The 23,685-nt window shown below is 70.5% G+C and overlaps 1 protein-coding gene across 4 annotated transcripts in view; it reads right to left on the bottom strand.

Moving 5' to 3' along the window:
* The window catches only part of SPEG (striated muscle enriched protein kinase), a 39,174-nt gene that overhangs the window by 14,390 nt on the left and 1,099 nt on the right, over positions 1-23,685 (bottom strand). For 2 of the 4 annotated variants that reach the window (XM_062579051.1, XM_062579054.1), the window contains exons 2-14: positions 13,411-13,500; positions 13,052-13,244; positions 10,449-11,968; positions 9,483-9,626; positions 8,351-8,533; positions 6,545-6,756; positions 6,153-6,241; positions 5,755-5,936; positions 3,446-3,706; positions 1,932-2,090; positions 1,460-1,649; positions 793-1,022; positions 320-439 (exon numbers count right to left, since the gene is read on the bottom strand). In XM_062579051.1, the coding sequence (XP_062435035.1) occupies positions 320-439; positions 793-1,022; positions 1,460-1,649; positions 1,932-2,090; positions 3,446-3,706; positions 5,755-5,936; positions 6,153-6,241; positions 6,545-6,756; positions 8,351-8,533; positions 9,483-9,626; positions 10,449-11,968; positions 13,052-13,244; positions 13,411-13,500 (3,573 nt within the window). The remainder of the gene's footprint in view (positions 1-319; positions 440-792; positions 1,023-1,459; positions 1,650-1,931; positions 2,091-3,445; positions 3,707-5,754; positions 5,937-6,152; positions 6,242-6,544; positions 6,757-8,350; positions 8,534-9,482; positions 9,627-10,448; positions 11,969-13,051; positions 13,245-13,410; positions 13,501-23,685) is intronic. The other 2 variants (XM_062579052.1, XM_062579055.1) reach the window with 2 other exon arrangements.

The raw sequence follows: 23,685 nt of genomic DNA, 5'->3' as shown, positions 1-23,685 counted from the left end.
CAGATTGGGCCAGTGACCCTCACTGGAGACCTCAGGCACTGCTGGGGGCTCAGCCTGGCAGGGACTGGGGGGTTTGTGCTGACAGCAAGTACCAAGTGGCACTTGCGGGCCGGGGATGGGTCAAGACCCTGCAAGGTAAGGACTGCATAACGAATCCTGCTTTGAGCAGGAGGCAGCAGGGACCTCGTGAGGTCCCTTCCAACTTGAATTATCCCGTGTTCTGACCCCATGATCTTGCTAAAGGACACAGACCCTCGAGGCACAGCCTGGTGGGGTGGCAGCGAGTAGCTGTGAAGCCCCAGTGGTGCCTACTCCTTACCTGTTACATATAGGTGTGCGTAGCATGTGGCCTTCCCTACTTTGTTGGCAATGACGCTTTTATAGACACCGGCATGCGCATGGCTGACAGCCGTGAACACCAAGCGATGGATATCCTTATCTGTTGGGGTATGGGGTGGGATACAGGGAGGGAAGATCCCCATCAGCAAAGCGGCACAGAGCTACCTTCCCAGCAAGCCAGTCAGGCTGGGAAATCAGCATGCAGAGCGGGATGTGAAAGTTTAGGAGGTGATGCCTCCTCTTGCGGGGGCTGTGGGCATGGCTGAAGGGCTGCACTGTCCCCACTCCCTCCACCCCAGGCTGGTGCTGGTGCCACCGCGGTGCTGGAAGGGCCTCCTGCATGGAGCCCCGGTGCCAAGCCCGCTGGCACATGGGGCCCCGGTGCCAAGCACTGCCAGCCCTGCCATGACACAAGCGGCCCGGGTGCGCAGGGAGGGCGGCAGGGAGCCCTACACTGCATTATCTTGCGGTCGTCAGTGCTGTCGATGCGGGAGCCGTTGTGGAACCATGTGATGGAGGGGTAGGGCAGCCCGGCCACCTGGCACTCCAGCACTGCCTCCTTGGACTCCACCACATCCAGGTTGTGCAGCGGCTTGAGGAAGTCGGGCATGGTGAAGCACTCCACCTCGTTTTCTGCCTGCTCTGGCTCCTCTGGGATGGATGGCATCTTCTCCAGCTTGGAGCTGCAACCACCAACACATGGGCTCTGTGTGAGGTGCAGGCAGGGTTCTCCCAGCCCAGCCCACCGCGGGGCTCTCCAGGCTCACATACGCTTCATGATGAGCACCAGCATTGCCAGAAGTGTGACTGGGGCAGGGACATGCTATGAGAGGGGCTGGGAGCATCCCCAGAAGGTCACAAAGCCTTCGGATATTACATGGGAGGGCATCCTGTGGGTGCACTTCCCAAGCAAGAGAAGGGCTGTGTTGGGGTGGGGACAAGGACAGCCCCAGGCTTGTTGGGAGGGAAGCGTGGCCCAGGCACACCTGGGAATTTCCCCAGTTCTTGCACAAGCCCGTTGTCCCCCAAATCCCACAGGACAGCAGCAGGAAGGATGCAGTTCCCTCCATCCCAGGGAGTCCATTCCCCTCTTCCTGGAGATCCCCATCCTGGCTCTTACATCTGGGAAGCCGCAGAGGGCCGTGGTTCCTCCACGTAGAGCTCGGCAGAGCACTCGACGTGGCCGTGGGCATTCTTGGCGGTGACCGTGTAGTGCCCCTCATCCTCACTGCCCACATGCACGATGACCAGCGAGTACAGCCCCCCATCCTGTTGAATCCGCACATTCTCCCCTTCCTGCACCGGCTGCCCTGCATGGAGACACGCACGTGGCATCAGCACCCTCCTGACAGCCCCAGGCTGGGCAGAAGCAGGGCAGAGCCCTTAGTAACCCCTGAGAGGAACCCAGCACCTTGCAGGGCTCCTTTTCCTCCCTGCACAGCCAGCAGCATGGCCAAGAGGCAGCCAGGAGACAGGCTGGGAGTGCTGGGATCTCCATGCAGGGCTGGAACTGGGGATGCAGGCCCCAAGAGGGATGGGGATGGAGGATCCTGGAGCAGAGCCCTGGGTGAGTCCCGGGCTTGGGGGATTACCAAAGTGGGTCCAGGTGACCGTTGGCGGGGGAGTCCCGCTGATCATGCAGTCAAAGCGTGCTGTCCGCCCCTCCACCACGTCCACATCCTCCAGCTTGCGTGTGAAGAGCGGCTGGACAGAGGGCTGCACCGTCAGCCGGGCGCTGCAGGTCAGCTCGTCTGCAAGGAGAGCAGGCAGGCATGAGCCCCGGCGCTGCCGGCCCCCGAGCGAAGGGGCTGGGGCAGGCAAGAAGCGGTGCGTGACCGTGGGTGCTCCAGGCACAGCGTGGGCGAGCTGCAGCCCGGCAGCCACCGCGGGCCTGCTTGTACCCGAGTACAAACACCCGCCTGCCTCTGTGGGCACCCAGGCAGTGGGGCTGAGCCCTGGTGTGCCGAGTGCAAGGCCCTGTCCCTGCACAGGGTGTGCGTTCGTGCATTCCCCAGGAGCCCTGAGTGCACGTGTGTGCGTGCAAGGCCCCTGCGCTCAGGGCTGAGGCTCTGCTGGCAGGTGGGTGCCCCTTTCGTTCTTCATGCCAGTGCAGGTGCCAGCTGTCCAGCAGGGCCAGAGGCTGCCCTATGCCCTTGGGACAGGGCAGCGATCCTGGAGCAGGCGGCACCAGGAGATGCCTGCCTGGGCAGCAAGGGGCTTGGCACAGGCTCTGTGCCAGAGACACCATGCTCAGGCACAGTCTCACCTCCCCAGGCCCCAGACTGCTCCTGCGCTTCAAACCCCAGTGTGTCCTGGCCTCTGCAGCCGGGTGTCCCCCTCTGGGGTGGGATGCAGCAGAGCCAGGCGCTGCCGGCAGGAGCAGAGCTGCCTCCTGCACCCTCAGCAGCCCAGGTTCTGCCGAAAGGCTGCAGGGGCAGGCTGGGGACGGGACACGGGAAAGGGACCCTTGGCTGCCATGCAGAGGGAGCCTGGCGGGACTGAGCTCTGGAGGCAGAGGCTGTGCGAGTGCACGGGCGCAGAGGGGGGATGCAGGACGGGGCTGCTGGGCGTGTGCGGGCGCTGGACCCTGCTGCTCATCCGCAGCCGCAGCCAGGGGCACGGCACACATGGCCTGCTCCCCATGCCACCTCGCAGGCCAGCAGGGAGATGTGGGCACCCGGAGCTGAGCTGCTGGGAGAGGAGGGCAGCTGGGCCCTGGGGCTGTGTACAGCTGCGGCAAAGGAGGACAGGCAGCCTCGGGCGCCTTGCACAGCCAGGGTATGAACTTCCCCCCCTGCTTTTCTGGGAGCCATGTGCATGCTGGCAGAGGGGCGGCCTGGGGTGGGCTCAGGGTGCTGGGACCGAGTGCAGCCATCCCCCTGAGGGTGCTGGAGAGCCCAAGGATGAGCACACACTGGGGAAAGACAGACATGCTTCCCAGCTCCCAGGGGCAGAAATCACCCACTAAGTCTTCCTCTCCAGCTGCACTCTGTGGGGCCGGAGCCCCAAGCCTGTGGGCTCCAGAGGGGGGGCTGACCTCCCCCAACGCCACGCCACGGCCGGGCCCCGAGCTAGACCCGCTGCGGGCTGCGTGGCCGCCGCTTACCTTTGGCGGTGCTGAGCTTGCAGGTGTAGATGCCACTGTCGTCCTCGTGCACGGAGGTGAGCAGCAGCTTGCACTTGCGCCCGTCAAAATGCATCTTGCATTTGAGCAGGGCGGGCTGGAGCAGCCGGCCCCGCGACAGCCAGTCCACGTCCATGTCTGGCGGGCCAGCCACCAGGCACTCAAAGAGCGCCAGCTCCCCCGCCCCGACCACCACGTCCTGCAGGGGCGCCACGATGGCCAGGGACTGGCACTCGGGGCGAGCTGCCCGGGGAAGGGGGGAGAGAGAGAGAGAAAGAGAGACGCGTCTCAGCAACTGAAAAGCAACCGTGGGCGGTGGCGGCGACGGGGGCATGCGGGGACGGGGCCCGGCGCCGCGGGCAGAGAGGCGGGGGGCGCAGGCGCGGGGGGCGGCGCGGTGCAGCGGGGAGGAGGTGGAGGCGAGGGGTGGAAGCAGAGCTGAGCCGGGGGCCGAGGGCCGGGGCGGGGGACCGGGTGTGAAGGGAGGTGTCCGTGCCAGGAACACACCACACAGCGCTTTACCAAACAGATTTTATTAGAGCTACAAAAAGGGTCACGGCTTCGCAGCCCTCCCCCCGCCAAGCCCCACTGGGGAGGGGGAGAAACCCGGAGCCGGGGGGCACCCGGCGGTCCTGAGCCCCGGGGACGCAGCCGGGCTGCGAGGGACGTCGCGAAGGCAAAGGGGCCAAGGCCCTCTCTCCCCGCTGCGGCCGGGGCAGGGAGCCGCACGCGGGGGTCCCCGGGGCTCTCATCCGCTCTGGAACTGCCACCACGCCAGGCCCCCTCCCTACGGCACCGTCCCCGCGGGGGCGGCCACGGGCCAAGCTCCCCGCTCCCCTTCCCCTGGCAGTGAGGAGAGGAGCAGCAGGACACACAGACACGGACAAACGGACAGAGCGAGAGACAAGACAGCGTCGTACGGCCGCCCTGGCCCGGCTCGGGGGGTGCCCGGTGCTACCCCGCGGCTCCCCCGCCCCGCCGCCCGGCCGCCCCCCGCCGTCCAGCGAGCCCGTGCCCGCGGCTGAGGGCCCGCGCGGCCCCGCGGTGCGTCCAGGACGAGGCGGCGGATGGAGCAGAAGGTAATAACGCAAGGTGAGGTCCACTGCCTAAGAGGTGTCCAACTAAGAGCCCCGCGGCCGCGGCTCTGACAGATGCACCCCCTTATCGTACTCCCCCTGCGTACAGACAAAAACCGCAGTCAGCAAGCGGAAGGGTTAGTGCAGCGGAGACGGGGCCGGCACGCGCGCGCACGCCGGCGCTGGCACGGGGCGGGCGCCGGCAGGCAGCGCCGCGCGGAGCCGCACGCCACGGGCAGCGTGCCGCCCCTGGCCTGGCCCAGCGCCTCTCCCGCGCCCCTGCTCCCGCGCTGCTCCCCCCGCCCTCGCCGCGCTGCTGCGCTCGGCCAGAGGCTCTCAGCAGGGTGTCGGCAGGGGCTGCGGAGCGAAGGGCCCCCTCGCTGGGGTGCAAGCAGTGCAGGGGCGGCACGGCATGGCCGGGGGGGCTCAGGCAGGTGGCAGCAGGGAGGACCGGGGGCAGCAAGGCACACAAAGCAGAGGGCGAGAGAAGGAAGACAACATCGCTCATCCCCGCAGGCTCCTTCCCCGGTCTCTGGGGACGCAGAGAAGAGCCTGGCCCTTGGTCCTGAGCTCCCCATCTGCACACATTGTATTAGAGCACCTGGGAGGAGGCCTGAGCCCGCCGCGGGGCTCGGGGGGCTGCAAAGGGCTGTGGGCTGCACATGTGCATACGGGCAGGACCTGCACTGTGCTGGGAGAGGACAATAAGCAGGGAGGGGACATCTCCAAGCCGTCCCACGGCTGGGCACACGGCTTGCAGGCTGCCGGGGCAGGGAGAGATGGAGCTGTCAGCACGCTGGGGAGGTCTCCCCTGCAGGGCTGCCAAGGGCATCAGCCCTCCGCACAGCAGGGACGCAGTCCCAGCCACGGACACTGCGTGGGGACGGGGGAACACGGCGGGACACCAGGCCACGGAGAGCAGCAGGCTCTGGGTCAGGCCGGGGCCCAGGCGAAGCCGGGCAGCAGGACCCAGGTTAAGAGCCCCGGGGGAAGTGCTGGTCCCAGGCAGGGCCAGGCACGCAGGTCATGCCACAGGAAAGCTGAGGCTTTCCTTTGCTTCAGCCTGCTGTGCCATGGCAGGAAAGGACAGGCTGGCTCTGCCCCTGCTCCTGGCAGCCCTGCTGGGAAGGGGGTCTGCAGCGGCCCCGTCCCGACCCAGCTCGTGCAGGCAGCTGGCCTCTCACGGCCAGGAGTGACACGCGCTGGGAGCTTTACCTCTGACCTCCAGCTTGGCCTCGCACTGCTTCATGCCATACTCGTTGACGGCCTTGCAGGTGTAGAAACCAGTGTCGGTGCGCTCCACCGCCAGGATGTGCAGCGTGAAGAGCCCCCTGGCCCCCTCTGCCTCCTCCGCGTGGTGCCGGCGTCCGTACTTCACCGGCTGCCGGTTCCTCAGCCTGGCCGGGGGAACGAGGGGAGAGCGGGATTATCACAAGCAGACCCGGCTTGGCTGTCCCAAGAAGGTCCCCATCTCATCCAGCCCCAGCCCTCCTCTGGACTGCAGCTGCCTGCCTTGGGGCTGCTGCGAGCTGGCAGCCCCCAAACAGGGAGGTCTCCGTGCCCACCTCCTCCCTGCCGAGCCCTGCCGCGACCCAGCGAGCGTGGGCACTCACCAGTAAATGATGGGCTTGGGCTCCCCACGGACGCGGACGCTCATGCTGACATCCTGCCCCTCTAGCACCGACTGGTCCGACAGGGCCACCTGGGGAAATGGGGGCTTAGACAGCAGCCAGCACCCGCCCGCGCCCCGGGTCACGCGTCCCCGTCACTGCACCTAGGGTCACAGGTCCACTGCCGCAACAGCGGCCCCGGAGCACCGCAGGTGCCGAGGGAGCTGCCCGGGAGCAGGCTGCCCAGAGCATGTGGAGTCGACACCGAGCACCCTAGGCAGGACCGACGCACGGTAGGAAAGCCTGACCCGGCATCTCCTGCACGGGGACCATGTGGCCGCAGTCACAGGGCATGGCCCCTTTCTGCCAGGCCCGGGGGCGGGGGGTCAGCTCACCTCAAAGGTGGGTGCAGCCTTGAAGCTGGTCTCCAGGGAGCTGCGGGCAACCCCATGCTCTGCTCTGGGCTGCAGCTTCATGGTCAGCCGATGCTGAGGGGTCCCAGTGTCAGGGAACTCTTCCAGGGGGCTCAGGTACTCCTCATCCGATGTGATGGGGCTGACCTGGCCGAGGGGGGGGGCCAAGTTCCCATGCCTCTCCACGGCAGGAGCTAGCACAGGGAAGAGGCTGGATAAGGAGCTGGCATGCGTCAGAGCTGGGAAAGCAGACCAGGACACCCCTCCCCGCAACCCTGCACCCCGGGGGCCCCAGAGACACCCATCCCACGGTGCATCCTGCCGGGGATCGGTGCAGAAGCAGCCAGGGCCCAGCAGCGAAGGGGTGCCGAGCTGTGCAGGGGGAGGGAGTGAGAAGCACTCCATGGGATGATAAGGGGACCCGATATCCCTCGAGGCAACAGCAGGGCTCAAGTGGCTCTTACGCAGCAGGCCACGCTCCCATCCTTAAGCTACCCGGATTCCCGGAATGGCTGCCCCTGCCTCGAGCCGGGAAGGGTTGAAGGTGACATTGGCAGCTGCGCTCCTCTCCCAGCGCGGCCGCCCGCGCCGGGGGTGCTAGGGGGCCCGCAGCCGCCTGTGCGGGGAGCCAGCGTAGGCACGTGCACAGCGGCTATGGGGTGGCGAAGCTGGGGGGCACGGCTGCAAGACGCTGCGGAGTGGGGCCCACCGTGCCGGGGGACGGGTGGGGAGAGCTGGGCAGTGGCGTGCGGCTCGCAGAGCCCTGCCCGGGAGGTCAGGGTGCTGGCGCCCCTCCAGCCTGGCTGCTGGACCGGCCCCCCGCCCCCGCCGTGGCAGATCCCCTTACCGGGAGCTGCAAGCGAGCCGCAGCGGCAGGCGGGCAGGGTGCCCCGGGCACCGGCCGCGGCTCGGCGCCCCGCGGGATGCGCCGGGGGTAGGACGAGGGCGGAGAGCGGGGCGGGGAGGGGGGGAGCAGGCCGGACCCCCGGCTCCCCACACCCCGGTCGCGGCCGGGGGCACCGCGGCGAGCCCGGCCGCCCCCCGCCCCCCGATGCCCCGCACTCACCGCGGGGCGCCGCCGCAGCAGCCCCCGCCGGCGCCTCCCCGAGCCGAACCGCAGTGCCGGTGCCGGTGCCGGTGCCGGTGGCGCCGGGCGCGCCTCCAGCGGGCAGCGCCGCCTGCGCCCTCCTCGCCCGAGCGCCGCCCCGGGCCGCCGCCGCCGCCCGCCCCCCGGGGCCGGGCCAGCAGCGCGGGGCAGGGCCCAGCCCGCGCCGCCCCCGCCCCAGCGCCGGCGCCGCGCCCGGCGGCCCCCGGGGGGGCTGCGGCTCGCCGGTCCCCGCGCCCCCGGCGCAGCGGCAGCGGCGGGGCGGCGGCAGCCCGGCCTGGCCGCAGGGGTGCCGGCACCCCGGCCCGGGCACCCTCGGGCGGCAGCGCCGGCTGTCCCGCGCTCTCGCAGCCCCCCAGGCCGCCGCAGCGGGCGGGGGTGCCCGGGCGGGGCGCGGCGGCAGCCGGGGAACCCGAGGGGAGCGCGGCGGGTGCTCGGGCCTGACCCCGCCGCGGCCCGGCGGGGTCCCTGCGCGCTTGCCGGCAGCGCGTCAGCTGCCCTGGTTCAGACCGAGCCTTGTAGGGTAAGGAAGCCGGTTTCTTCCCAGTGACAGCAGAGGCTGAGCTGGCAGCCAGCCCGCTGCAGCGCCGGCCGCCCGCCCCAGCCGGGGGGAGCCCTGGCGCGGCCCGGCCCGGCCCGCCCCGCCAGGCCCTGCTCCCGCCGCCCGGCCGGCCGGCACTCACCGGGCCGCACGCTGAGGATGGCGCTGCAGCAGGTGGCCCCCACCTCGTTGGCCGCCGTGACCGTGTACAGCCCGGCGTCGGCTACCCGGGCGCTCCTGACCAGCAGGGTATGACGCTCGCCCTCCGCCTTGATGGGGCGCGCGGTGCTGCTCCTCAGCGGGACCCCGTCCTTCCTCCAGGACACTGTGGGCAGAGACAGGGTCACTCCGGCTCCCCCAGGGCTGGAGAGCCCCCACTCCCCCAGGCATCTGTAGGGGGAGCCTGCAAGGTGAGAGGCTCCTCTGCCCCAGCTGCGCACCCCTCTGCCACGGGGAGCAGCCCCAGGTTCCCCAGCCTCCGGTGGAGGGAGTGGTGCCAGCCCCTCTCTGGCATCCTCCTGCCCTCCAAGGGAGGGTGCAGGGGGCACCAGGGCTGCCCAGGATTCAGGGCCAGTTTGCTGGTGCCCATCTCTGCAGCTGGGTATGGCTGTTCCTGGCACTAACCCTGGCTGGCCAGGGTCCCCTGCCCAAGTCCTTGCTGCCTGTATGCCCTGACCCTGAGGCTGGGAACCGGGGCTCTGCCACCAGGAAGCCACCCAGGTTGTCCCAGCAGCATCCTGGAGCACCACCTGCTTGTGTCTGCAGGGTGCTCAGCAAAGCTTCTCCTCTTGCTTTCCTGTAGCCCGGTGGGGGGGAATTAGCAATATTTCCCCTACACGTCCCCTGTCACCCTGTCTGCTGCACCATAGCATGTCCTCTGCACCCAAGCAGCTCACTTCAGCCTGGGTGGTGTGACAGGGGTGCCCCTAAGGTGGGCATGTCACATTCCTGTAAAGTGCAGAGCTGCAGCTCTGTGAGCCCAGGGCTCCTGGCCGCCTGTCCCACTGGGTGCACAGCCTGGCAGCTGCACTCCCATGGCCTGCGGCGAACGCCAGCCACTCTCCCCTACTCAGGGGCCTCATGGCTCATGTGGCCTCCAAGGGACAACTCAGCACATGCGCTCTGCAAGCACAGCACTGCCTGGGCTTGGGGTGGGGGCATGTGGACATGCTGGGAGGCAGTGGCAGGACTGTGCTGGAGCACCACAGCACCTGGCGCGGGGCCCTGCTGCCACCCCGGCTGGCTCGGGCTCCCGAGCCTCTGAGCTCGCTCACCTTCTGGCTGGGGGTTGGCTGTGACGATGCACTTGAGCAGCACCTCTGCGCCCACGGCCACTGCCGTGTCCTGAATGGGGATCTCAAAGATGGGCGCTTCCAGGGGGTCTTCGCCAGCTGAGACGTAGGAGTCATCGGAGGACTCTGGACAGGGAGAGATGAGCCACATGGCTGTGAGCGGGGCAGGGAGGTCTCCCGCAGGCACAGAAAGCAGATCCTGTGCGGCGCCAGGCAGCACACAGGCTGAGCTGGGGGCTGGCGTAACCCTCTGCCCATCCCTCCCCTGCCAGAGCACTGGCAGCTCACGCCCCACGTCATTAGGGGGGTGGTAGCAGGTCCCTGGGCCACTGCAGAGAGGAAAGAGCCACGACAGGCTCAGCCAAGGAGCAGTGCCTGGGGCAGGACCAAGCTGGGCGCGACGGAGCAGGGAGCTCCTCAAAGACAGCGCGGCTCTGGGAATGAGAGGCAGTGGCGGCGGAGGGAAGGAGGAAGGCAGCGCGGCATCTCTGTCCCCAGGCCAAGCCGCCACAATGTCCTCAGAGTGCCCTGTGTGTACCACCGCACACAGCCCGCCTGGGCCAAGATGCCACGGGTGCCCTGCGGCCCAGCATGGTTTCAGAGCAGCCCAGGGCTGGGTGCCAGCGGGTGCCCGAGGCCAGCACAGCACATCCCTCCAGGCCACGCACAGAGAGAGGCATCAGCAAGCATCGCGACCTTGAGGCTCAGCAAACCGGTACTCCGGTTTGTCTGGGTTATAGAGCTGGTTGGTGTCAAGGAGGCAACCTCCAGAGTAGGCTGTGCCCGCCGCCTGCCCCATCTCTGCTCTCTCTGGTGCAGCTGGGGGCACCCCGTGGCCAGGGATGGGCAGGTGGTGCTGGGGCAGGGGCACACTGGGGTCCCTAAGCCCGCACAGGGGATGGCTGGGCCACCTCTGTGCCCATGGCAAGCAGGAAAGCGATGCCCTACCCAGCTCCGGAGAGGTGGGCCTGGCTCGGCGCCCCTTCCCCTTGCTCCGCGTGCTCCTGCCTTCCTGAGCCGTCCGGATGCTGTCTTTCTTCTCTGACACCTTCGGCTGCCTTCTCTCCGGCTCCCTGCCCGCGCCGTGCTGCCCAGCCCAGCTTTTCTCCAGGCGGGCCTCCTGCTCCAGGCCCGGCTTCGCCCAGGGCAGGAACCGCACCTCCGAGGGCCCCTCCGGCCGCCGGTACAGCCCGTGGGGCACGGCCAGCCTCGCGGCCAGGGCTTCGCCCCCTGGCCCAGGGGCCCTGGCTCCACCGGCGGGGTCCCCATCCGGGCACGGGATCCCTTTGGCGGCGCCCGCCTCCGGAGGAGCCGCCCGTGCCAGCGGGGTGGCTTGCGCTAACGGCCACTGCTCCTTCTTCTTCACTTCCCCGGTGCCTTCTTGCTGCAGACTTTTCCTGGCGCCCGCCTCCGCCGCCTCCGCGGGCAGGCTGCTCCGCGCCAGGGCTTTCCGCCCGCGCGGCGCCCCCCGCCCCGGCTCGTCGTTGGGCCCCACCAGCGCCACGCTGGACAGCGCGAGGTGCTGGATGACGTGCGTGTTCTCCGCCGGCGGGAAGGCCTTCTGCGGCGGGGCTCTGCGGCCGGCGGCGCCTTGCAAAGACTGGGTCCGGTGCGCCCGGGGGGCCGCGGGCTCGCTCGCCGCCTGGGGCGATGGCGCTCGGGGCGGCCCGGGCTTCCCCAGCTCCTGGGAGCGCCTCAGCTGCTGCTTGGAGACCGTCCGCTTGATGCGGCTCAGCTCCTCCGAGAACTTGTGCTCGATGTCGTAGACGCGGCTGGCGAACCTGCCCCGCTCGTCGAAGGAGGCGGCTTTCTGGCGGAAGGCCAGGCGCCGGCAGGCCGCGCTGCCCAGCTCCGAGCGCGTCCCGTCCCGCACGTCCTCCTGCGAGCTGCCCGGCGTGCAGGGCCGGCGCGAGTCCAAGCCGGGCTGGTCGAAGGAGCGCGTCTTGCGCAGGGGCAGCCAGGGGTGCTGCGCGGGGAAGGGGCTGTCCGCCTGCTCCAGGCTCTTCCGACGCTCCTCGAAGTACTGCAGCCTCTCGAAGATCCTGGAGCCGGAGCGCACCAGTTTGGGCGATGCCCGGATGGAGACGCGGCTGGACGTGTCGCTCATGGGCGTCTGAGGACGGGACTCCTGCGTGCTGGCCTGCGAGTACCCCGAGGACTTGGGCTTCTTGATCTTCTCCTCGTACTCCTCAGGGACAGTGTCCTGGTACTCGGCCGGCACCGCGGACTTCTTGCGGGGGGTGACGGGGGTGAAGGAGGGGACGCCAGGGCCATGGACACCGGGCTGGCCCATGGCTCCGGAGGACGGGAGTGGGCACGGGCCAGCGCGGGGGGACGGCGAGCGGAGGATGGGGGGCTTGGTGGTCAGTGGCAGGGCCGCAGGGGATCTCGGGGGCTCGGCACCGGGCTTCGGAGACACGGAGCCGCCGTGGGGGTCATCTCTCCGGTAGCCCCCCTGGGGGATGCTGCTGCAAGCAGAGAGGACACAGGAGAGCGGTTCAGAGCCCTTCCTCGCCCGCGCGCTGCCTCAGCCCTGCCAGCCCCGACCCCAGCGCCGCCACAGCGGGAGCATGGTGACCCCGGGACTGTGGAGCCCGCAGGGGTCCAGCCGTGCTGAGACCACCGGGGACTGGGGCATCCGTCCGGGCAGAGGTGTCTGGGGCTGTGACACTGGGACACGCAGCAAGTGCCCCTCCCAGGGCTGCCGTGCAGACCGTGATGGAGGGAGGAGGGCCGTGGGGCGCCCCAGGGATGTCCTGGTGCACCCGGCCCAGGCCAGGTCTTCGATGGGGCAGGCGGGGGAGGCACCGACCCCTCCGCTCCAGGCATGTCCTCCCAGCCCGCCGCCCCAGCCCCGCCGCCTGGCCCCGCCGGCAGTGCAGCCAGCAGGGCTGAAGTTTGCCGTGCAGAAATCATAAGGTGGAGATGAGGTTCTGGTGGAACAAGCAGCCTCGAACGCAAAGGGGCAGGATGGAGGTCGAAGGAGCAGCCTGCGGGCATGGGAAACCAAAGGCGGCGGGGAGGGAAGGGGGCTCCGAGCTCGTCAGCAGGTCCCTGCGCCACGGCGGGTCCCCTGTGCCACGGGGACCGAGTGCGGCAGAGCCCTGGCAGCTCAGTCTAGCCACAGCAGAAGGGACGCAGCTCCAGGACCTGCCGGGTCCGGCCCCCTCACCCCAATACCTGTCCCCTCCTCTCCCCAGGCTGCTGCAGGGGACAGTGCTGCCGACGGCTCAGAGCCTCCGTTCCTCCTCCAGCAGGGAGAAGCCAAAGAAAGCCCCAGGCAGAGGGGAGAAGATGGCTGCAGGGGTTGGAAGGAGATGGCCCCAGCGCGACGTCCCCTCCGCGCACTTCCCAGGGCTACTTACACGTGGAGCGAGAGCGCCCGTCCTCGGTACAGGCTGAAGGCGCTGCCGTAGGGGTCGCTGGCCACCGAAAGGCTATCCTCCGACCCCCAGCTCGTGCCCACCAGATTAGCCCGTGATGCCCGCACCAGCGGCTCGACGCCCAGGTGCCGCACCTCGGCGCCGTGCGGGGCCTGCGCGTTTGCTTGCCTTGGGGATCCCTGCGGCTGCCGGGCACCGGGGCGGAGGTAGGGTCCCCTTGCGGGGAGGCTGGCGTCCGTCTCCTTCTCCACCACGGTCTGCTGGCTGCCCGACCAGCTGGAGCGCTCCTCCGCCTGCGACAGGGCCAGCGCCGAGGTCGGCGTCGTGTTCGCGGAGGCGTCCACCAGCGTGTCGGACTCGCCTGGAAGGAGCGGGGTGAGCCGCCGCGGGGTGCTGGCGTGCGCAGCCCAGCACCCTGCCCCGGGCGCGCAGCTGGCACGGGGCCCCGACCCCACGGCCCTGCCCGCCCGCGCCGCGCAGCGTGGCGTGGCATGGCGCGGCACGGCGCTTGGGGGCCTGCCGCTCACCCGTGGGCGTGCTGAAGGCCGTCTCATCCTGGAGCTCGCTGCGCTGCGTCACCTGGGGGTCCCCGGGCTCATCCTCGCCGGTCTCCGAGTCTGTGGGGTGGGGGGGGGGGAGGAAAGCGGAGGGTGAGGGGACGTGGGGGCCGCCGGGGGGGCCGGCACTGCCTCCCGCGGACCCACCGAGGCCACGGTGGCAGAGCGGCGTGGGTCGAGGTGGGGCCAGGGGCCGCGACCGCAGGGTCTGCGGGGAGCCGAGGGCATGGGCAGAGCAGCGCCGGGGCAGGGAAGAGCCGAGTGCGCCGGGGGGCAGGCGGGAGCCGTGCCGCGCCGTGGGGCAAGGCGGGCAGCGGCTGCGGCGGGCGGCATGGAGGGTGGGGGCGGGCGGCGAAAGGCAGGGGCAGGGCGGCCGGCGGAGATGGCGGGGCAGCGTGGGCGCGGGGGGCAGCGCCAGGGGGGGCGGCGTGGGGCGAGCGCCGTCCTACCGTAGCTTTGCTTCCTGCAGGAGCGGAAAACTTCGCTTCCATAGGGGCAGCAAGAGAGAGAGAGACATCAACACCCGGTTATCGGCCCGGCCTGCGGAGACGCGTGGGGCGGGGGGGAGGACGCCTGTCCCCAGCCCCCACCACGTCGGCACGGGGCAGCATCCCGCCGCGGCGGCGCTGCGGCCGGGCCGGGGCGCCTGGCCCCACACGCCGGGCTGGCAGTCCGGGGAGGGGGCGCACAGCTCGGCATCTGCCCCACGTTAGGGCCCCGCGACAGTGCCCCCCACCAGCGCACGGCAGTGGCCAAGGAGCACCCGTGGGGCACGGTCCGGCACCTCCTGGGCGCCCCGCCGCTCGCTCGCTCTGCAGCTCGCAGCTACCCGTTCCCGGCTCGCGCAGACCGAACCGCCGGTGCGCTGCGCGGCACCCCCTCCCCGCGGCACGGCGGCGCCCCGCGCGGCCCCACGGGCCAGCCCCACGGCCGCAGCGCCGGCGCAGCCCCGCGCTCCGCCTCGCGGGCAGCGCGTGGCCGGACCGCGGCGGCACCGCAGGCATGCCCCGTGCGAGGAGCACCGAGCCCCGTACGGCCGGGCTGGGGCGCAAGGGGAGGGCACAGTGTCCCCTGCCCCACTGCAGCCCCTCACACACACTGTGCCAGCTGCCCCGGGGCGGTCCTGCACCATCCCTGTCCGCCCCACGCATGGCCCCTGTGCTGCGCTACCCTGAAGCCCCCCACCCAGCCCCAACGCCAGCAGGCGCCAGCCCCCCGGCTCGGCCTGGGCTCCCACGGTGAACCGGGAGCAGCGTCTGGAGGCGCTGGGCCCACGGGGTCCAGCCTCGCAGGGGGCGCTCAGCCCCGGCCCCCCCTCGCCCCCTCCCCAGCATTGCAGGCGGAGCAGGCAGGGCCCCTTCGCATGGGTCAGACCCCCGATCCCGGCCGCGGGACGGACGGGGTCCTGGTAATTCAACGCACCATGCGTGAAGCGCCCGAAGCGCCGCGAGTGGCCGGTTTTCTGCAAAGGAAAAGAGAGAAGAGCGTTACCCCTGCAGGCCGGCAGCCCGCAGCACGGCCGGGGCGGGCGGGCAGCACCCCGCCGGTGCTGCTGAGCGGGGCGGCCCCCCTCTGGGCGCTGCAGACCCCCCGGCACGTCCGGCCGAGCCCTCCCTGCGGCCCTCTCTGAAGCGGGGCGGGGGGGCCACGACCCACGTGGGGCCACGGGCACGGCGCCCTCGTGTCGCACGCCGGAGGAGCGCGGCACAGGCGGCACCACGTGCACGGCTGCCCGGCGCGCACAGCGCCACTCGCACGCGCGCCACGGCGTGACTCACGTGGCACCTGCATGGCCCTGCTTGCACACGTGCACCAACGTGGCACGCGCAGCACCCCTCACACGCACGCCCCTGCACGGCACACACGGCGCCGCTTGCACACGCGGCACCAGCCTGGCGCACGCAGCACAGCACACGCAGCGCCGCTCACACACACGCCTCGGCACGGCACGGCACGGCCCTCCTCGCACATGCTCTCCCTCCCCCAGCAGAGCACAGCCACCACCACGCACACACGCACAGTACACCACCCCCCCCGCTACAACACCCACACCTACAGGCACACACGCGCCCATGTGCAGAGACACAGCCAGCCACGCCTGTGCGCGTGCACACACACACACACACACGCACACACGTGCGCGCCGGTGCGCACACAGCCCTTGGTGTCTCCAAGGTCTCTGCTCCCATCCTGGCACGCGCTGCAGTGACACGCACATCATCCCCGAGAGCAGCCCGGCCCCGCGACGAGGCGCTCCCCGCGCGCATGTGCCTGCTCGCCAGCTCGGGCGCCCGGCGCCGCCAGCGCCGCGTCGCGGGGCCAGCCGTGGCTCTGCCCCAGCCGCTGGCTCCCGGCCACGCGGGGCGCTCGGGCCTCCCTCCCGCCGCGCGGAGCCCAGCAGGCTCTGCAGCGGCCGCGCTCTGCCCGTCGCGCTCTTCGGCCCCACGCTTGGCACTAACGGGCTCCCACCGTCACCTAGCTGAGCAGCTCGGAGCTGGGTGCACCCGGCAACGCCGACCCTCTTGCACCTCGAGCGCCTTTCCCCGGCTGCCTCTCCAAGACGTGGCAGCGGCCTGATCCAGGCGGGTGCATCCCAGCCACGGGCGAGCCCAGGGTCCCGGGGGGTGAAGGGCCCTGTGCACCTGGCTGCCCTGGCACTGCTGCTCCCCTGCCTGTGGGCAGGAGCCGGCTGCAGCAGGGCCTTGGCCCGGGCAGGTGCCCAAGTGCTTCGCAGCCCCTTCGAAGCCACAGTGCGTGCCAGCACGGGGAGCGGGCCAGCAAAGCATCTTCTAAGCTTTGGCCCAGATGCAGCCAGCCAGGCATGGACCCAGCGCAGGGGCAGCAGCCGCCCTCCCTCCCGCGCGGCGGTCGCGCCAGCTGCACGGGTGGCCGCCTTGGCACAAGCGGCACGTGACTGTCCTGTCTGCAAGGGGCTGGAGGCGTGGGAGCCACGCGTGCTCCCGCCGCCCCGGCGGGCTGGGAGCTCCTCGCCAGCTCGGCTGCCATCCGTGCCAGCAGTTCAGCACTTGGGCTCCTGCTCGCCAAGGCAGAGAGCGGCGTGGGGGCGACCCAGCTGCTGGGCCCGGCGGCACCAATGCCGTCTCCCAGGAAAGCAGAGGGATGGGGCAGTTTCCAAGGCAGGCAGGGCAAGCAGGATGCTAAGGGGATGCAGGGGGCAGGCTGGCAGGGTTGGGCGGCCAGGCCTGGACCAAGCCTGTTTTCCAGCTGGTCTGGGCGATCCCGGGATGCACAGACAGACAGCCACCAGAGACAGACAGACAAGCATAGCCAAGGCTCATCTGCCCTCTGTAAGGATAGCAAGATCATTTTGCAAGCCCCAAACCATACCACTGCAGCAGCCCCCAGCTAGCAGGCGGCGTGTGGGGGCTTTTGCCAGCCTGCAGCCCTCCCTGCATGCGGCGCAGGCCTGAGGGCAGCGACTGCACGAGACACATTTGTATTCAGGCTGAGCTGGGCTTCACCTCCCGCCTCGGCTGACTGTGCCGGTTCTGGCTGGCAGCCCGTCTTCCAGGCCAGGGAAAGATACACGAGTGATTAACTGCACCATCAGCAGATAATTCCCCCATTAAAAAATGAAAATGCAATTGAGTGCCATTATCGGGTGCTCTCGTGGCTTCCCTGGGGACCGGCGCCATCAGCTCCCCACCCAATCTGGTGAGCGCAGCCAGCTGGCCGGGGCCGGCTCCGTGCCCCGGAGCAGCGGGGCGGCTGCGCCCTCTCCCCCACGCACCGCAACAGGTCCCTGCGGGATGGGGGCGCCCCGCAGCCCGGACCCTCCGCGGGCATGGCGCTCGCCACCGCTCGGCTGGGCACCGAGTGCTGGGAGACGCAAGGTCGCCAAGCCGCGGCTCCGGCCGGCGGGAGAGAGCTGCCCCTCTGCTTTCTAGGAGGGGAACGGTCTGGGCACAGCGGTGCAAAGGCGGCAGGAGCAGCACGGAGCACGGGGTGCGCTGTGGGGCCAGGATCTGGGCTCCAATGCCTGCTGGGCACATGCTCCCTGCCTGGGGTTTCCTTTGCACCCCAGGAAAAAGAATTGAGAGCCCCTGGAGCCTGCCCTGCGCCCGCCCAGCCGGGGGGGCTGGCTGGGCTCAGCACCCTGCCGGGGCTCAGCACCATGCCGGGGCTCAGCCCCGAGCGATGCGCAGACCCACCCTCCCGGGGCTGGGCTCCTTTCCCGGGGCTCGCAGAGGGCTTCGCCATCCTGGGCAGGACCGCAGGCCCCAGGGGAGCCGTGGGGAGAAGGGGCTCCTGGGGACTCGGAGCACAGCGCTCGCAGCCTGGCTTGGCCTGACGCGCGGAGCCCAGCACCACGCCGCGCTGCTGCTACGCGCGCAAGGCTGACAGACAAGGAGCAGGGACAGACGGGAGACGGGGAGGCAGGGGGTGGCTCGCCTGATGCGGAGCGATTGCCACTGCGGCGGCCTGGGTACCCCCAGCGCCCGGGCTGATGGAGCGGAGCCGTCCCCCCGCAGGCACCAAGCCCCCAGGCACGCCATCCCCAAGGGCAGCCAGCCTGACCCTCCCTGCCCCATGGCGGGGGGGGGGGGGGACAAACACCCCCAGTGCCCCACTCCCAGCTCGGAGGGGTCTAGCTCACCCCTGCCCACCCTCCTCTGTGTCCCCAGGCACCTCCTGCACCCGCCCGGCCCCCGGGGTGGTGAGCACCTGCAGCCAGGCAGGGGGACACCCGGGGGGGGAGGGCATGCACCCCGTACCAGGGGGGCGAGTGCCCTGGGGGAGCCGGGGGGCCTTCCTGGAAGGCCCATCCCTGGCCTCCCCCCACGGCCAAGTGACGTCCTTGCTCAGCGGCAGAGCGTGCGGCGAGGGGCCCCGCGGAGGAGCTGTGCCTCTGCCGGGCATGCTCCTGACGCGGAGGGGATGACGCATGCAAAGCCTCCGTCTCCAGGTCCGTGACCACCGGCGGCGGGGCGGGAGGGAGCCATGGAGCAGCCTCCATTTGCTACCGCGGCTCGGGAGGGCAGGGAGGGGAGAGGGGGGCGCGGGGAGGGGGAGCCCAGGGAGGGGGTCAGAGCCCAGCTCCCGGGGATGGTGCCTGGCAAAGGCGGTGCCAGGCACCTGCCTCATGCCCCTCCTGGGGCAGCGCTGCCCAGGGTGCTGGGGACAGCAGGGAGCTGGCAGCTCAGCAGGCTGGGCTGAAGCTGGCCATAGGTGAAGCCCTGGGGAGCCCCAGGTGGCAGGGACAGCACCGGAGGGACACCTCCATCTCCAGCTCGGCTGGATGCGCTCCGGCTCGCTGGCACTGCCCCCTCCTGCGTGCGCTGCCGGGCACAGGAGCCCTTACCTGGAAGCGTTTCTTCACCCAGATCTTCTTCATGCTTCTGCAGAGCCCTGCTGGCCCAGCCACACTGGCTCGGGCCCGGCAGGACGCCAGCCCGCTCCCGGCGGGGTCCCCAATGTCAGCACGGCCGCGGGGCCGGCGCTGCCGGGAGCATGCTCCGCCGCCTGCGGCCGGGGCCGGCGCTGGGGGAGGAAGGGGCTCGCCAGGTCGGGCTCCGGAGGGCTGGAGCTGCGAGCATGAAGCATCACTGGAGTGCTCCTCCCTCCATCCTTCCTCCGCCTGCCTCCGCCTCCGCCTCCTCGCCAGCCCCGGCACACGGCGCACGCAGCGACCGACGGCGCGGGGAGGCTCGCGGGGAGGCTCGCGGGGCGCGGGGAGGCTCGTGGGGTGCAGGGAGGCTCGCGGGGCGCAGGCAGCGAGGGCAGCCGCGGGCGGGGGGATGCGGGCAGGCACGCGTCCTGCCCTGCCCCTGCCTGCTGGCTTGGCACCGGGGGGCCCGAGACCCCTGCCCTGCCCAGCACGACGGCCCCTGCTGTGTCACTGTCCCCCGCCGGCCACCCGAGGCAAAGGCTGCTCTTCTCTGTGGTGCAGCACCGCGGGGCACTGCCCGTGACCAGGGCTCCCACCCTGACGGGGATAAGAACAACCCGTGGCAGTGCCACGGCCGAGATCCACGCATGGCAATACCCGCCGGCCAGCCTCCTGCCAGCCCGGCACCGCTGGCACAGGCAGCCCCCTTCTCCTGGGTGCGCATGGGGTGCAGGCCCGGGGTGGGGGGTCCAGGTCTCGGGTGGGGCACCTTAGGGCCATTAAGGCCTATTAGTGCCCTCAGATGGGCTCGCGGGGAGGGGGCTGCCAACACCCCTGCCAGCCACATTGCTCCCTCGCTCCATTGGGCCCCAGGAGCACGGGACACCTCACGCTCCAGGGAATGGTGCCCCTGAGGAGAGTGCCCCACTGCGGGGCATCGGCGGGAAGCTGGTGGAGGGGGTCCCTCCAGCAAGTGCCTGCCCTCCTGCCGCTCACCCCTTGCCGGGGGAGCGGGCCGCCCCGTGCCAGCACGCACGCAGCACAGGGCTTGGCAGCTCCGGCAGCTTCTCTCCACTTCTCCTCCCAGCCCATGGCTCCCAACGTGGCGCCTTTCACGGCTTTGTACTAACTTGCAAATTACCCAGTATAAAAGGAGCTGTTTATACAACGTTTTTGGCAGTCCCACACTCCAAGTGATGCCGCGGGGTTTCTGTGGAGACACCGCGCACCAGGCGAGTCGTGCAAAAGCCAGAGCTGCCACAGCGGGAATCTCCCGGCGAGCTCCGCTCGCGGCCCCCGCCACCACCCTGCTCTGGCCTCGCCGGAGGGATGCACCAGTATGGAGCGCAGCAGTCAGCAAGCACCTGCTCAGCATGCAGCGTTATTTTCCCTGCTCCGCACCTTGCTGGGCTTCCCCGCGCTCCCCAGCAGCTCGCGCGGATCCTGTCCCCGCCGTACGCCGCAACGCCGGCCAGGCGCCGGCCGCCTGGCCCCGGCCACCAGTGCCCCGGAGCCGGTGGCGCCGGGCGCTGAATAATTGATGGCTGCTGGTGCGCGCAGCCATCTCGGACGTGAGGAGGTTTGATCATGAATCTTTCATGTGTTTGCGCCTTGCAGAGCTGCCGGCGGTGCCGGGAGAGGCCGGCGTGCAGTGCAGGGGTGGCACTACAGGAGGTGGGGATGCGGGGTGAGACTGTGCCCAGGGACGAGCCCTCGGCACGCCGCAGGGGGACCCTCGGGAGCTACGGTCCCCAGCAGCCGGGGGGCTGCTGGTCCCGAGCGCGGCGGCGCTATATTTACTCGCGTGCGGGCCCGGGTCTCAGCCTGTAACACAAGCCCTGCGACCTACCGCAGACCGAGGGGACGGCACATTCCTCGGCAAAAATAACTGCCCGGCAGCGGGACCCGGGGCAGGGGGGCAGCTGAGTGACTGGACAGCTGCGCCCGCCGCAGCTCCAGCCTGCGCCGCTCCTCCGCGCCGCGCAGGTCCGGCCCCGTGGGCAGCGGGGAGCCGGCCGGGCCCGCGCCCGGCGCTGCAGGCGCGACACAGCGGGGAGCTCGAGGCAGCGCTTCGCGCCCGGCCCAGGAGCGGCGATCCCTCCTGGGAGCAGCTGAGGCTTCGCCGGGGCCGGAGGGAGGAGGTGGCAAGGGGAGGTTTCGGCTCCCGTTCGGGCCCCGAGAGCGCAGCATGTGAGGAGAGCTGGCAGGGAAGGGGCAGCTGGCACTAACCGTGGACAGAGCTCTGCAAAGCAAAGGCCTAAAATTAGGCGCCGAGATAAATGGCCGGGGTGCTGAGCCGCCAGGGTCGCTGCCAGCGTGGCCGTCCCCGCGGGGGAGCCGCCGCCGCTGCGCACAGCCCCAGGACCTTGCGGCGGAGGGCGAATCCGCGAGCGCAGCTCCTCCGGCTGGAGAAGCATGCCCCTCGCTGTGCGGTGCCGGGCCGGCTGGGATCCGAGCGGGCCGCGCCGCGCCGGCCGCGAGCGCACAGCCCATAGCCCAGCACCCGCCCTGTGCCCCGTGGTGCCACTGCACATACTGCAAGGAGAGGGACCAAAGACGGCTGCGACACGCGCTTCTCCCTGCGGCACTGCTGGGGAGCAACCGGCCTGCGCGGGAAGGGGCTGCCCTGGGGCACGGGGCACGGGCAGCTCCCGCTTCCCTCCTTGCCCCCAAATGTGCCCCGGCTCAGCCTGCTCCTGGGGCAGAGGAAAGGTTACAGGGCGCATTGATTGCTGAGTGCAGGTGGAGGCGAGCGGCGCAAGATCCCAGGCTGGGAGCTGAAGACGGACAAATCCAACCTTGAAACAAGAAGCAGCCCCGGCAGGGAGGATCAGCCGGCACTGGCACAGCCGAGGGAGGGCCGGGCCCAGGCGCTGCAGGGAGCTTAGCTGGAGTACTCAAGAGGTGATTTAATCCGGCTTAGGGGGGCAGATTCAGGAGGAGCGACACGGGCTCCAGCGGGCGAAGCCGGCGGGGCCCTGGTGCAGACCAGAGGCAGCGCCAGGGCTGGCCAGAAGGGTCGGCGAGCCCTGAACGTCCCTGCGAGCCCCCCGGGCAGCGAGGCAGGGCGGCGCAGCCCCCGGCGGGGCGAGGAGGCGGCGGGAGACCCTGCACGGGCTGGGGGTGCTGGCGGCACGGCACGCTGGCGCGCCCCGGGGAGCCCTGCCACCCCACGGGGGGCTCCTCACGCCCCCCACGCCAGTGCTGATGCACCCGAGGGACCGGGGAGAAGAGCAGGAGAAAAACATTAGTGGGGTGGAGCGACAGATCCAGGGCAAGGGATTAGAGGAGCTAAATCGGGCTCACGCAAGCGAGGGGGAATGCGGAGCTGGTGCAGCAGGACCCGCCGGGGCTGAGCGCGGAGCCGGCAGCGCCGGGTCGCCCTGGCCCTGCCAGCACGGCTGCGGCCACGTTTCCCACCATGCCTGGCCCCTCCTCGCCACTCGGTTCCCGGCGCGGAGAAACGGCCTCCGGGGAGCGGCGTGCCGAGCGCCCGGGCCCCCGTGGGGCCGAGCCACGGGCTGGGGCGGCACGTCCCGGCACCTCCCGGGGCACTTCTCCTGCACGTCACGGGCACTTCTGCACAGGGACCCGGCAGCACCCTGCCTGCAGGGCACCCCGTGGAGCTGCCCCCCACGCTGGCGTTGGGGGTGGCTTTCTGCTCGGCACCGAGGCATGCCCGGAGGAGCGCATGGGGCAGGGTGACATTCAGGGCACGCGTTAGGCGGTCCTCTCCGCTCCGCACCTCCGTCATCTGCTCCAGAAATGTGGCCACGAGGGCCGGTGGCTTGAAATTGGGAGCAGGGACGAGTGCGTCAGCACAACGGGAACGGGCGTCTGGGGAAATTAGGCAGTGCCAGGCGGCTGGCAGCAGCGTGGGGGCCTGGCAAGCGGCGCCGCAGCGAGACACATCTGCTCACCGAGCACCAGAGCGGGGTGAAACACCCTCCCCCCCAGTGTCCCCCAGCAGGACAGGCTGTTCCTGCCCCACAGTGCAAGGCACACCTCCTGCAACACACTCAGTGGCCCCTTCTGAATCCACAGCATCGCGGCCCCCCAGCCCAAAGGTGCAATGCACTGGGACCCCACACAGCCCCGCCGCCAGGCAGGACCACTCTCTGCCCCCACTGCACCCACACCAGGCCCGCGAGCAGCCTGTGCTCCTTCCTTCATTCTCCAAACGTGTCCCCGCAACGTCCCTGCCACACATGGAGCAATGCCTCCTCTTCCTCACACGCTCCCTGCAGCAGCACAAAGGCTCCTCCTGCCCCTCTGCTGCCCAGTCCCCCGCAAAACGCAGTGTCCCCAGGGATCCTCCAGGAAAACCCCGTGAGGAGCCGCGGGGCTCAGCATGGCTCTGACAACAGCCTCATGCAAATGGCGCGTTTCATTCCCCCGAGCAGCTCTGCCGCCGGGGCCCAGCCAGCCCGGCCGGGGGGTCCTGCTGGCCCTGCGATGGCCCTGCCGAGGGGGCCAGCCCGGTGGCGGGTCCCACCCCGCGCGGAGGAGCTGGCTCTGTGGCAGCCCGTGGTCACAGAGCCAGCGCTCGCTGCTCACAGCCCCCACCCCGGCGGCTGCACCAGCACCACAGGAGCACCCCACCGCACAGTGTTGGGGGGCTGCCAGGGGGCCTTGCAGCGCGGCGAGTCCAGCACGGCCACCAGCCCGGGGCCACGCTGACCACGGGGACGAGCTGCCCCCGACGCGGCACGCTCTGCCCCCTGCACTGGGCGGGGAGCTGCCCCTTGCTCTGCCCCTTGCACCGGGCAAGGAGCCGCACCGGGACCCCCGGGGGGCGGGGGGTGGCCTGGCTCCTCCCCCGGCTTATTAAGCAACAGGCCACACCCACGGCCGGCCCGGCCACGCCCACAACAGACAAGCCCCGCCTCCTGCGG

This window comes from Rhea pennata, chromosome 6 (assembly GCF_028389875.1).
Source record: "Rhea pennata isolate bPtePen1 chromosome 6, bPtePen1.pri, whole genome shotgun sequence".
Lineage (NCBI taxonomy): Eukaryota > Metazoa > Chordata > Aves > Rheiformes > Rheidae > Rhea > Rhea pennata.
The sequence above is the reverse complement of the archived record's forward strand: the minus strand, read 5'-3'. Positions and strand labels throughout refer to the sequence as shown.